Source organism: Pteropus medius, unplaced genomic scaffold, assembly GCF_902729225.1.
Source record: "Pteropus medius unplaced genomic scaffold, Ma_sr-lr_union100, whole genome shotgun sequence".
Taxonomy (NCBI): Eukaryota; Metazoa; Chordata; class Mammalia; order Chiroptera; family Pteropodidae; genus Pteropus; species Pteropus medius.
Window position 1 is genome coordinate 6,027,740 of NW_024349801.1, and position 13,134 is coordinate 6,040,873.

General features: G+C 55.0%; 2 protein-coding genes across 7 annotated transcripts in view; both read right to left on the bottom strand.

Moving 5' to 3' along the window:
• NECAB2 (N-terminal EF-hand calcium binding protein 2) overlaps positions 1 to 1,595 on the bottom strand; it is a 30,551-nt gene extending 28,956 nt beyond the window's left edge. For 4 of the 5 annotated variants that reach the window (XM_039888798.1, XM_039888794.1, XM_039888796.1 and 1 more), the window contains exon 1: positions 752 to 991. In XM_039888798.1, coding sequence (XP_039744732.1) covers positions 752 to 982 — 231 coding nt within the window. In that variant the 5' untranslated portion in view covers positions 983 to 991. Of the gene's footprint in view, positions 1 to 751; positions 992 to 1,410 lie in introns of those variants that run through there. The other variant, XM_039888795.1, reaches the window with a different exon arrangement.
• A 663-nt stretch (positions 1,596 to 2,258) lies between these two features.
• OSGIN1 (oxidative stress induced growth inhibitor 1) lies at positions 2,259 to 12,653 on the bottom strand. Of its 2 annotated transcripts, none has more exons than XM_039888791.1 (6): positions 12,482 to 12,653; positions 8,764 to 8,979; positions 7,347 to 7,483; positions 6,298 to 6,489; positions 6,003 to 6,094; positions 2,259 to 3,579 (listed from the first exon to the last, which is right to left on the bottom strand). In XM_039888791.1, exons 2-6 carry the CDS (start codon positions 8,876 to 8,878, stop codon positions 2,631 to 2,633), a joined length of 1,485 nt encoding a protein of 494 aa, XP_039744725.1. In that variant the 5' UTR covers positions 8,879 to 8,979; positions 12,482 to 12,653; the 3' UTR covers positions 2,259 to 2,630. The 2 variants fall into 2 exon arrangements, with proteins under 2 accessions (XP_039744725.1, XP_039744726.1); XM_039888792.1 differs by having other exon boundaries at positions 8,764 to 8,868; positions 12,482 to 12,651.
• Positions 12,654 to 13,134: the final 481 nt, after the last annotated feature.

Consider the following 13,134-nt stretch of genomic DNA (forward strand, 5'->3'; position numbering starts at 1 on the left):
AGTGTGGGTTCCAGAAAAAATGGGGGAGTGGAGTAAAGTGGGGGGAGGGAACAGAAGACAGAAGGGGCTCAGAGTGGAGAGGGAGTGGTGATGGGGGAGCCCACAGGGGTCCAGCTCAGGGCCGATGGGGGCTGCTGGTCCAGCTCTAGGAAAGGGGAAGACAGAGGTAGGAAGGAAACTTCACTTTCAAAGAGGGGGTGGCAGGGCGAAAGGGTCTTTGATTAGGGATGGGAATACAAGGGCTCAGGGTCTAGCGAGGAAGAGAAAGGTGGTCTGAGAAAAGTAGCAACGAGGGCGGGCACCCGGTGTGGGGAAGAGAAAGGGGCTGCAGGCGCTCAGGGACTCCCGCCCTGGGAAGGGACGAGGGTAAAGGGCGAGGAGCAGAGCTGGGGAACGATGACGGTTTGGCCAGAACAAAAGTGGGGGGCGGTGGCCGGGCCAAGGGGTCCTGGCTCCCAGAAAGTGGGGATCCCGAGAAACTGAGGGAGGGGACAGGAGAGGGTGTCGTCTTGGTTCGAGGATGAAGCTGGGATGGAGACCCGCCGGGACGTGGAGGGGCTGGGGTCTCGCGCTCTAGGACTCAGAGGGGCCGAGTGCGGGTCCGGCTCCGAGCTGCCGAGGGCGATGGGCCCGGGGGTTCCCTGCTCAGGGAGGAAGGGATCTCGCGGGTTCCGGCCGGGACCGGGTAGGGCGATGTCAGGGTCTCCTCGTGGGAGTAGGGGGCTCGGGGTCCCGGCCGGCGCGTACTCACGTCCAGGATGACAGCGGTGCCCCCACGAGGCGAGGCGGGGCCGGGGCAGGGGCTCGGGTCCACGGCGGGGGCGGCGGGAGCGTCGGGGGCGTCGGGGGCCAGCGGCGCCCGGGGCTCGCCCATCCTGGCGCCCACCCAGCGCAGCAGCCCGCCCAGCGCCCGGCCCTGCGGCGGCGGCTCCCGGAGCAGCCTGTGCGCCGGCCCTGCACAGCGCGCCGCCCGCTCGCACATCGCGCCGCGCCCGCCGCCGCCGCCGCCGCCGCCGCCCGGAAGCCCGCCGACCCCCGCCCGCCCGCGGCCCGCCCCCGCGCGACCCCCTCCCCGGCGCCGCCGCCCCGCCCTCCCTCTGTCCCCGCGGCCGCGGCCACCGCGGGGACTGGCCGGCGCCGGGGACCGGGCGCGCGGGGGGTGGGTGCGCTCCGCCCGGACCCCGAGCCACGTGCCCAGTGTCCACCGACCCCCCCCCACTTCTCCGCGGCGGGGCGCGGCGTCAGGGGCTGTCCGCTGGGGCGCTGATCTGGGGGCCGGACCCCGGCCTGGCCAGGGAGGGGGCTCTCCAGTAGGCGCGGGTTTGGTAGGGGTCTGGCCACGGTGGGGGCGTCCCTGGGGGATCCCCCCCCGAAAGTCTCCCGCGGCATTCCCCAAGGTCCCCTCCCCACCTGACCCGTGGCGCCTCCGCAGGGCCGGAGCGTGGTGTCCAGCGAGTCCGGAGCGCCCTCTGCTGGTTCCAGCTCCCGGGAGCGGTGCCCATACTCTGGGCTTCCACCACCACTCCACCAACACCCATCCTTCCCTCCCTCGGGCATGAGGCCCTCTCAGACCTTCCCAATCATTACGCAGCGCCCAGAACACGCTCTTCCCCTAGGTGCTAGGCCCTGCGTCTCAAAAATGGGCAATACAAGTGGGGGTCCTTTGCCTCCTGGAGCTTACATCCGAGTGGGCGAAGCCAGATACTGGACAGATTACACAAATAAATGAACCATTAAAACCAAACTGCTATGAAGAGGTGGCATCTTGGGTCATGAGCTGGTAACTTGCCCTGGTGCCCTTGGAGGGGTTTGTGGCAAAAGGTGTGTCCTAGAGGAAGTGATTCTTATGCTGAGAGAGTAGTGGAAGAGGAGGAACAATTAAAGAGAGGAAAGTGGGCTAGAGACCTGCCTGTGCAAAGGCCCTGCGGCAGGTGAAGGGTGGTGAGCATGAGGGGCTGAGAGTGCGTTGCAAGGGAGGGTGGGAGAGCGCTCGGAAAGCCTCCCCAGCACCCTATTCCACACATACACCCTCCCCTCACTTCTCGAACATAGTTACCCTCTCATCTGCCACATTTGGGGCACTATCCCTTGTTCCCCAAACCCCAGCCCAAGGACTGCCTCTCACTTGACCCTGTGCTTCACCAACCCGTCACCCCCACCCCCAACCCTACGCCCCACCAGGCGCGCCCTCCACAACCCCAGAGCAGGCTCCTGGGCACCCCGCCCCTCCCCAAGCACATAATCCTCAGATACACGGGTGGAGGCAGGTGCTGATTTTATTTGGGACTTGATTCTGGAAGGAACGGGGCCTGGATTCCTCCTGGCTCAGCGCTCAGCGCTCAGCTGGCTCTGGTGATCCCCACTCACATTGGCAGCATTCGCCCCAAATCACAGGTCTGGGCCTCTGCTGACCTGCAGCCACTCTTCCCACCCTGGGCACTGGTCTGAGTTCGGGCAGCCTGGGTTCCCCATTCCCCTTCATCTGAGAAGCCTGTTGCATGGGCTCATGGCCATTCCTGTCTCCTGCTGGGAGAGGCCCCCTTCCCTCACTGGGGCATCTTGTGTCCAGCAGGGCTGTGGTGATCTCCCTTCTTCTTTAGGGCATGGGTGCGAGGATGTCAGGCCAAGGGCTAGGGCGGCTTCCTGGCCTCCTTCCTCAGCAGGGAGCTGGCCACGGCCAGGGCCCCACCCTGCACAAACCGAACAAAGTTGTCCCCAGCCAGCGGCCCCACAGCATACAGGCCCTCCTGCTGTGTGCTCTGGTAGGTGAAGGGCTCCACATCAATGGGGTTCCTCTTGGCACTCAGTGGCTGGTTGGGGTCCACGGCGAGGTCAGCGCCTGCCCCCGGGAGGAAGGAGAGGTCTGGGTGGGAGCCGATGAGGACAAGCACCAGGGAGACGCCAAAGACCTTCTGGAGGCCCTTGGGGTCTCGGAACACAGCCTGGTGGTCCTCCTTGAAGAGGAGTGGCCGGTGCTCAGGGAGGCTGCGGTAGCCCTCGTAGGGGCTGGGTGAGAGGATGGACTGTTCCCGCATCATCTGGTGCACCTTGTGGTACTCGGGGTACAGCATCTTGGGCAGCTGGTTAAAGACCAGGCCAGGGTCATCCACAGTCCGGCGGAAGGCATGGATCACGGGGATGTTGTAGTGGCGGGCGTAGAGGACCGCGTCGGCCGCTGACAGCCCTGCACCGATGATGAGGACGGGGTCCGAGGCTGGTGTCACTGTGCCTGCTCTTGTGGCGGCCTCCAGGGCTGACAGCTCGTGGTAGACAAAGGGCAGGGTCTCCCCGGGGATGCCCAGCCGGGCCGGGCTGTCGGATGTGCCAGTGGCCAGGACCACGTTGTGGGCACACAGGGAAAAGGGCCGCTGGCTCTGGTCTTTAGAGGTCAGGAAGCCGCTCACCTGGAAGAGGGGTCTGGGGTTCCGGGCCTCAGAGCCACTGGGCTCAGGCATCCCCCACTCCACAGCCGTGACCACTGCACCAGACACGAAGTTGTGGCCCAGACCCTTCTTGGTCACATAGTCCCTGTAGTAGTGAGCAATGTCCCCGGCTGTGGCCCGGCTGTTACGAAGACCTCTGGGGGGAAGGATGCAAAAGGGTGGGTGTCGGATAATGGATTGGGGTGGGGGGCTATCAGGTGGAACAGGGGATGACCAGGCTGGAGTCAGGCGCTGGAGCCAGCTGTGTCTGCGCCACCCACCAGCTGTAAAACTTGTCCAAGTGGTTTAACCTCTCAGAGCCTCAGTCCCTCTTCTGGAGCTGATAGGGTATCTTATTAGGGTGGAGTTGAGAGGGTGCCCTCCAGAGGCAGATGGCCTGGGTTCAAATCTAGAATCTGCCATTGGCGAGCTATATCCTGAAACTCTGCCTCAGTTTCTTCATCTGCAAAGTGAGGATGACGATGGTAATAGTACCAATTTCATGTGGTTGTTGAGAGGATTAGATGATGATATAAATGAAGAGCTTAGAATAAAACCTGAGGCAGTAAGTGACACATAAGGGTCAGCCACTATTAATATTACCACAAAGGACTCAGTAATATCATACATAAATATGGTAGGATTCCATTTTTATAAAGTTCGGAAACAGACATAATTAATCCATGGAGTTGGACGTCAAGAGAGTAGTTGCCTCTGGGGAGAAGAAGGGGGTGGGGATTGGGAAAGGTCTAAGGGGGCTTCTGGGGACAGGGGATCTATGTCTCGAGTCTGGGTGACTGAACACAGCTGTGTCCACTTTGATAAATTTTGTCCACCTGCACACACATGAGTTGTGGACTTTTTTATACATATGATATATTTCAGTAAAGAAGTTGATGAAAAATAACTCATGTAAAGCACTTAGCATAGTCCTTAGCATACACAATAACAGCAGGAGCTATTTTATTATTATTATTATTATTATTATTATTATTATTATTACTATTTTCACCACCCTTTATGGGGCAGTGACTGAGGGCCAGCGTTGCTGGTGGCTGAGGTGCAGGCTGTGGCACCCTTTTGGCTCCTCCCTGTGTCTAGCTATGTGACCTTAGGTGAGTTACTTTCCCCAACTGTGGACACATTGTCAGGGATGAACTCAATGGGAAAACCTAAGTGACATGTCAACACGACCGACTATAGCGTGAGCTCAGACCACATCCCACAAGGCTACTCCGGCCAAACCAGCTCGTTAGTCTGCTACCGAAACTGGAACTCGGGAATTTATTTCTGTGGGTTTCTCATTTCCTCTTCTCTGTTTTAGTAAAAATTGTTTTGAAGGATTGTCCTAAGATGCTACACAAGGGGTTACTTAGAGAAGTGGCACATTGGAAAGAACGGAAGCTCCAGGACTGGGCAGCGATTTAGGAACCGTGACGGCCCCTCAAGGGCAGGGAGCACATCTGTCTGGTTTTTGGCTCCAACATCTAGGCACAAGGATCTACATGTGAGAAATTTTCAATGCAGAGATTACCTTCCCTGGAAAGTACTACATGGCCATGTAAAAGAATGGTTGCCAATTCTGTGTAATCACCACGTGAAATGCTATGACATAATGTTAAGTTTTCAAAGTAGGATATAAAAGATATGTCTAGAAATGAAATTTAAGTTCCTGTCTGTCTGTTAATACATCACTATTGTGTTGGATGTCTTCCTACAGAATCTGCAGGTACAAAAAATCTTTTGTGTCAAGGAGACAGATGGAGAATCCTGGAGAGGCAGAAACTAAGTTGCGGGGAGAGGCTGAGTACCTGCAGGGTGGGAATGACGGTGCCTCACAGCACTGAGGGCCGGGGGAGCAGACACCACGCAGAGAAGGGGCAATCCTCTGCCTGGAGCACTGGGCAACTTATGCCTCGTGCCCCAGGATGAGCAGGGGCTGGAATTCGTTTAGTGGGTGATCTGACTGTTTCTCCAAGGCAGTCAGAGGTATGCAGTGTGGTCATTGAGGAGATGGAAAGGAGATGGGGAGAAAAAAAAAGATGGGGAGAAAATACCCCAAGATGTGACCACCATAGGTAGAAGTGTGGGGTGAGCTGTCTTCCTTTTCTCAATTTTCAGTTTTCTATGGTGTGGTTATGTTTTTAATGCAACAGCATGAAAAGGAAATAAAGGAAGTGCACTCTATTTAGCTGACCTAGAAGGAAAGAGATTGTTCCAGGCCAGGCTCAGAATTGTAGGAGGGGTGGCAGGGAGGTCAGAGAACCGGGGAGCCTGGGGTGGGGTGTTGGGGACAGAGTACAGCTGTCGCTCCCTCCTTGGAGGCTGGGGTGCTATGTGAAGGCCAAGTCAGGGGTCATATGGCAGAGGAGGGAGCACTGGACAAAGAGGCTCTGCTGTTCACGCTCTGTATGGTCTTGTGCAAGTCCCTTCCCCATCCAAGCCTCAGTTTTCCCTCCTGGAGTAAGAGGAAGCCAGGCTAGATAATCTCTGAAGCCCCTTTACTTCCGGCTCTTGGGCTCAATGTCCAGGGTGGGCTGGTCTCCCCTGCCCACCCCAGGCTCTCTAGGGCTGCCTCACCTTCTCTTCCTGCGCATCCAGTCCTTGACCTGCAGGTCCGGGAGCCCCATCCACTGGCCTTGACTCAGGGTCACCATGGAGCCTTCAATGGACTGCATGGAAAAGGGGTCCTCTGGTTCAGACCTTTGCTAGCCTCCAACCCACTTGGGCTGGAGGGCGCTGCAGGCCTGGGCTCACAGGCGAAAAGGGAAAGGTAGGAAGTGGAGCAGCCCTAACCTCGAGTTAGGGAGGGACTCTCCAGAAGACCATGTAGATTTGGCCCAAATCCCCTTGCACCCCTCCTGGCCCCACTTACATGCCAGGCTCCCCCGGGCAGGTTCCGGCCCAGGACCACATGGGGGATGGCTCGCTCCTTCTGGTGCTTCCACATGAGGACGGACTCCATATTTCCCCCAAAGTCTGTGTCTGGGCGCAGGAGGGCATCAAAGAGCAGGGCCACAGGGCTTTCGCACCGGCCTTCGAGGCCTTCGGACAGGTAACTCAGGTCCTGGAGAAGGCGCACAAGTCAGAGGGGCCACCAGAGGAAGGAGGCCTGGTTCTACGATTCCCACCCTAATATCAGGTGGTTAGATAAGCTGAGAAACACTGCCTCTCAGGAGAGAATGTACAATGGTGTATTAAAGGCTCTGACAAGTCCTGCGGCTGTCATTTTACCTGTTTAATTAGCTCAACCCAGTGTCTCTCAGACTTACTAAAGTAGGAACATTTTCTCTTCATATTATACCAAGGAACTGGCGTCATGTAGAAGGCATTTTGAAAAATGCTGATCGAGACCAAATGTCAGCTGACTTCCTCATCCACCATCTTGAGGGGGGCAGGGCGTGGTTGGTGACTAGGAGGATAGATGCTGCCTGAAGGGGCATAGAGGAGGGGATCTGTAAAGCCCTCTGGGGCAGGGAGCAGTGGAACTACAGCACCTAGGGCAGTGTTTTGCAACTTGGCTCTCCTGACATTCGGGCCAGACCATTCTCTGTGGTGGGTGCTGTCCTGTGCATTGTAGGATGTTTAACGATGTCCCTGGTCTAGACTTTCAAGCCAGTAGTACCATCCCTATAACTGTGACAACTGACATTATCTCCAGGAATTGCCAAGTGTCCCTGGAGAGCAAAGTTGTCCCCAGGTTTAGAACCACTGGTCTAAGGGAGGGGAGACATGCCGATGTGGCATCTGTAGGTCTCAAAAAGATGGCCCCGGTTTCTCTCTCACAGTTTCCGTGGCTGATTTCATGGCCTCTCTTGTTCTGTGTTTGGTTTCGTGTCTAACAAATGCATACTTTGGTTTTGCCCCAGGAAAGCTGAGAGATTTTCTCCAGAGGGGTGTGTCCCTCCCGGAGCTCTGGCCCACCTGGTCCAGGATGGAGACCCCCGGCACCTCAGTGAGCTTCCTGTGCAGCAGGGGGTGTGGGTGGACGGCGTCTGGCTTCACATAGGGGGTGTAGCCAGAGAGCAGGTAGGACAAGCAGATGCCAGAGGGACCATTGCCTGGGGAGAGAGGGCGGGGTCAGAGGGCAGCGCTTTTGGGTTCAAGAGACCACCCCAGCTGATAGCTTTGGTCTTGATCTGACTCGTTCATTGATTTGCTCTTCATTCATAAAAATAGAACATTTATCAAGCTCTTAGCATTTGTCAGGCACTGCGCATAATAACAATCACTAACAAAGTAATAAATAATTGTTGAGAGCCTACTAGGTGCCAGGTACTATACTACTTGAATAACAATAAAGTTGTGGTAATAACCACTGATATTTGAGTGCTTACTATGTGTCAAGCTTTGTGTCAAGGAATTTAAATAATAACAAATAATAATAAACTGACATGCTGCTACTGTTCTAGGCCCCGTATAAAGCCCCGAAGTGCCTGAATTATCCCACTGAGCTCTCCCTATGACTTTAGCGAAGTACATGCTACTCTTTTCTCCTTTTATACTAGAGGAAGCTGGGGCACAGAGAAGTTAAGTAACTTGCCAGAGGTCACACAGTAACATGACCAAGATTCGGAGATCACTAAGGAGCTCGTCCTGTCTTCCCAGAACTAACAGTCTGGTAGGTAAGATGGACAAGTGAAATATTATAGGACGAATTGCTATGTGCTCTGCGGGGTGAGCTTGGGGCTCAAGAGGGGTACTAAGCCGCTTGTGGGCCTCCTGCCCCCAAGTCTAAACAAATCACACCACTTACCCGTTGCATTTCTTGGGTAATTAACCTCATGACATTCCTTCTATTATTATCTGTCTTTTCCCCTCTTCATCGTTTATTGTTCAGAATATTACCCAGATGTAGATGACTATTAAGATGAACCACAGGAAATTGCTGATGTTCAACTGTTTTTGACTTGCGTAAATGGACATTTCATATGGCTCAACCTGATGCTTGCATAGGGGAGGGACCATCTGCCTCCCATTTTTGCAGACCTGAGGACAGGACCACATGCTTTGGCTGTGTCCCCCCTGACCCCCTCCCCACCCATGCAGGCACCCAACATGGTGCCAGGCACAGTGTGAGCACAGGACCACATGGGCTTATGATCAGGCCCCTACATCTTTGCTGTTTTTGCCTTGCAGGTTCTTAGAAAGATTATGTGGAATCATATTGTATAAATTGCTAAGCATAGCACTGGGTACATTGTGACCATTCAGTGGCCAATTTTAAAGACAACAATTGTAAAGAAAGGCCAGGCCTGGCCCTGCCTGCCTCCTGACCTTTGATGCTGGGGACACCTGGAAGGCTCAGTTCAGCCTTTCCCCGGCCCAGGGTAGCACTCACCGATGATGATGACCTTGAGAGGCTCCGAACTACTGGCACCGAGGTGGTCCTTCCTCCAGCTGCTCATGGCTGTAGCTGGCGGGGGGTTGGAGACTGGCAGCTGACCTAGGGGCATAGAGGAGGAAGGGCCACTGGGTGAGCCTTGGGTGTCATAGGGTTCCTTCCCACATGTAGAGTGTCCTTCTGTGGCCTTCAAGGTTGAGTCCAAAGTCCTCCCTGAGGCGTAGCAGAACGGTATTCAGCCCTCCCTCCTCCCCTCCTCACACCTGCTCCATTCCAGTCAGGTCATCTTTCCTCTCCCAGTTATGCAGAGTCCCTTCCCTAGTCTGGTCACCTTCATCTCTCTGAGCTTCGCTCCACAATCCTTATCTCACCAGTGGGGCAGTAACAATAATCAAAGCCTATTACTTATCTTCCATGAGGCCTCCACTGCTTAAGCTTCAGGACAAGCCCTGCTCAGCACTTCTGTGTTGGCCACAGCCTCCAGCCTGAAATCTAACACTCAAGTCTTGGGTGTAGCCTACTGGACTTTGAAGCCATCACCTGGCCCTAGGGAGGTGCTTTATAGCTGGTTACCATAAGCCTGTTTCTGGGCCTCTCTGGATCTCAGCTTCCTCATCTGTGAAATGGGAATAAAGTCTCTACCCCTGCAGGCCTGTTGGTGACACAGTGAGGTCACATATGTAAAGCACCTGCCTGCAGCAAATCTGCCACCGGGAAAAGACCAGAGCTCATTGCCTGCCCCAGGGTCTAGACTGGAACATTAGGACTTGGGGAAACTGGAAGCTTGGAGTAATTTGGTTTAGGGAAAATGCCTGTAAGCTTCCTTATGTCTGGAGCACCAGCGCTCCCTTCTGGCCATAGGCCCAAATCACTCAAAGGGACCCAAACCCAGATCTTAGGGCTATAGATGCTAAGAGAGTCCAGACTCAACTTCTCCACATCCTCCAAGCCCTCTAACGGGGCCCCTGCCTCACCCACTGTCCAGCAGCCCTAGTCATGAGAGCCACAAGGCAGCATCTATGTGAGTGTGTGCAAAGGGGTTGGGCATTTAGCCCTTGCTACCTACTGGGTGTTTGACATACCTTTTCTCAAGTCCTCATATAGACCCTATGCAGAAAGGACTATCAGTGCAACTATCCCACTCTGCAGATGTATAAACTGGGGCTCAGAGAGTTGGTACAAGTTGCTGTCTGTCATGCAGTAGACTTTTAAACCCAGAGCTAACTGGTGCCAAGACTTTGACTATGACCATGCCACTTGGCTTGTCGCCTGGTGAGACCTGGGGCTGCTCGCCTCAGCTGGGACTTGGGGCCCGGGACAGCCTTCCCCTCTTGTCTGGGTGAGCCCCGTGTCCCACAGCATCTCCTTATGGAGACAAAAGGCGACATCCAGCTGACGTCAAGAGGCATGGTCTTCTCCATGCCTGATTCCTTTCAGGGCCTGTGCTGTCTGCCTGGGGACAGGATTTTGGGATGACACCACTACCATTCATGACAACAGCCACCTAAAATTTCTGTTCTTCTGTGGAGTTGGCTAGGTGCCAAACATGTTTTAAACACTTGCGCATATCAACGAATTCAATTTTCATTTAGCTGGGTTATTATAGGTGCTCCTACAATCACTCCCATATTACAGATGGGAAAACTTGAGATCCAGGTCGCTTCTCACAGCCCTGTGCAGTGTGCGAGGAGTTTGCCCCAGCTTGCATGGGCCGAGGCTGATTGAGCCCAGGACACCCTGTTCCAGAATGCAGTGTGACAGGATGTGACAGCTCCTTCCAGAGGCCTTTCCTGGCCATGCCGAAAGTATAGCATGCACATGCACATCCATTCCTGCTCTCCCTACTGCGCTGTCTCAGAGCTGGTGGTGGTTGTGGGGGTGGTGGGGGGAGGCCAGGGGATGCTGTTCCCAGCTGGGTAGGGACAGTTTCTCACTAACTACCCGGTGCTGGGTGTGCCTGGAGGCCCTGGAGAATAGGGCTGTAGTTCCCAGAGCTCTTTCACCCACTTCCTCTCTGTACCTTCAAACAGCCCCGGGGGGCCTACTCCTTGTCATCACTCTCCCCAGGAATAACAGCAAAGGGGATGCACATGATGTCCTTGCTAAATGCTCCCTACGCGTTAGCTCCTTTAATCCTCATAGTAACCCACTTTACAGAAAAGAAAACCGAGGCGTGGAGAGGTGAGGCCATGTCCCCGAGGCCACAGAGCTAGCTGGTGACAGAACTAGAGTTTGATCCCCGTGGGCTGAGACCATCTAGAATTTGCTCTGAGCTCCCCCAGCACACCTACCGCAGGCCACCCCAGGCCATTTCCTTCCTCTCCCTTGTCTCTTCGAATCTTCCCATCTCTCAGTAGGAAGGGACTTGCAGGATCCCTCATTGAAAGATGAGAACCGGTGGCCCGTTATACTGCTTCACGGGGAGCACAGGGCACCAGGGCTTTTGGACTCTAAATCCAATGCTCTCTTCCAGAAGCTTCTGAATGCCACACACATGAGGTCACCACCCAGGGCTGACCTAATAGGTCGCTTCCTGTATATCTATACAGACGTCTCAAAGTCCTGAGCAGCTTAAAGCTCTCATTACCTCAGAAAAATACAAGCTGCCAATTTACAACAGATAGCTTGAAAGTTATAATTCCACTTCTTTTATGCTTTTTTTGTTTTGTGGAGATCAAATGGTCCATTTTTAATGTTAACATTTTAAGTCCCTTTGGTTGAAGAGGCAAATGTCAACTGAAAAAAGTTAACATTAAAAACTGATTCATTCACAAAAGCAGATAAGCATAAAAAATGGAAATAATTACACCTTCAGATGCTGTTCCTCTTACGTTTGTAGCATTGGTACTTCTGAGGACATTAAGTTTTAAACGGCCCTAAGTTTTTGGGACACCTGCATGGCTGCATTTATCGATCACTTCTAGTGACTCTTTACTCATGTGACTTCCACCAATGGCAACCCCTGGAGGTGGGTTTTCTTATACCCTTTGCACAGAGACAGGAAGGCAGTTAGGACGGGGAGGTGGCCCAGGAATGTCTGAGACCACGCCCACAAGTGCAAATCCTCCCCCTTGATGCCTGTGTGAGGGCGGGTAAGTCCTCTCTGAGTAAAACAGCCTAACAGTGCCACCAAGAAAGTGACATGAGGCTGTGGCAAGGTGAGGATGAAGAGGCATTCTGTCAACCGAGCCTCCCCACCTGGAGCCCTGAGAGTTTCAAGGTTCCCCAGACTCTCCAATTCTGAGCACTCTAACCTTCTGTGAGAAGCCACGCAAGTCCCTGGGACCCTGGGGACTATGCTCAACCTGAACAGAATGGTGGGGGGGGCAGAGAACGGGGAGCCCCTACGGGAAGCACCAGCCTGGCTGTGGGACCCAGTGGCCTCCGACTCTGGGCTGCATGCCCAGGCTGGACACACCTCTCTTACTTTCCTGCCTAGAGCTGTGTCACATGGCCAAGGTGTGCTCCACTGCAGGCTGCAGGGCAGCTGCTGGGAGGGATAAGGGCGCCAGGAACCTGGAGATGCGCATGGCCAGAGGGGTGGAGGAGGAACCTGGACGTGAGGGAGAATCATTCTGGCCCCCGAGGAAGCCAGGTGGGCCTCCTCTCAGGATCACCTGCGCGTCCCCCTGCCTGGTTACAGGGCCCTGTGGGCCACCCCTGCCCAAGATGTCCCATTGTCTCCCACCCTCCATGCCTTGCCCAGGCCACTTACCTGATTGGCAGGAGGTCAAAGGAGACCGATGAGCCTGGCCTGATTGGACACTAGGAAAGCCAGGAAATCAAGGTGCCTGACAAAGGAGCAGGACACCCATTACCCCGTGGGGATCCAAGAGACTGTGAGAGGCTAAGGCAAGCGAGGGTATTTCAAGAGTTGGGAAGAGGCGGGCGGCAGGCGGGGCCAGAAAAATCACTTTCATAAGCGTGAGTCAGCAGGGGCCCCAGGATGAATGAACTTGGCGATCCCCGATCACGTTGCCTGCCCCAGGGCTGGCCTTAAAGGGCCGCCCCCTGCTCCCGCAGGGCAGTCCTTGTGGCAGAGGGACTGGAGGGTGACTGAGTTGGCCTCCACTCCTGGGGATGAAGGAACCGAGGACCTCTGAATAATTCAACCTGGCCTATTCCCCTAGGGAGGTGGAGACAGCTCTGCCCATCTTAAGAAAAGGCCCCTTTCAGTGGAGAAAGAGTCCCGCCCCCTCATTCCACCTGGTTCTTCATAGTGTCTCCACTCCGCAGCCCCTCTCCCCTCCGTAAAAAGCCCCCTGGCACTAGCCTGTCCAAGCTGAGAATTCAGCACTGCCACTTCCTGGGCAACCTGCCTCAGTTTCCTCATCTGAAAAATGGGGCCAAGTAACAGACTCCCTCTCC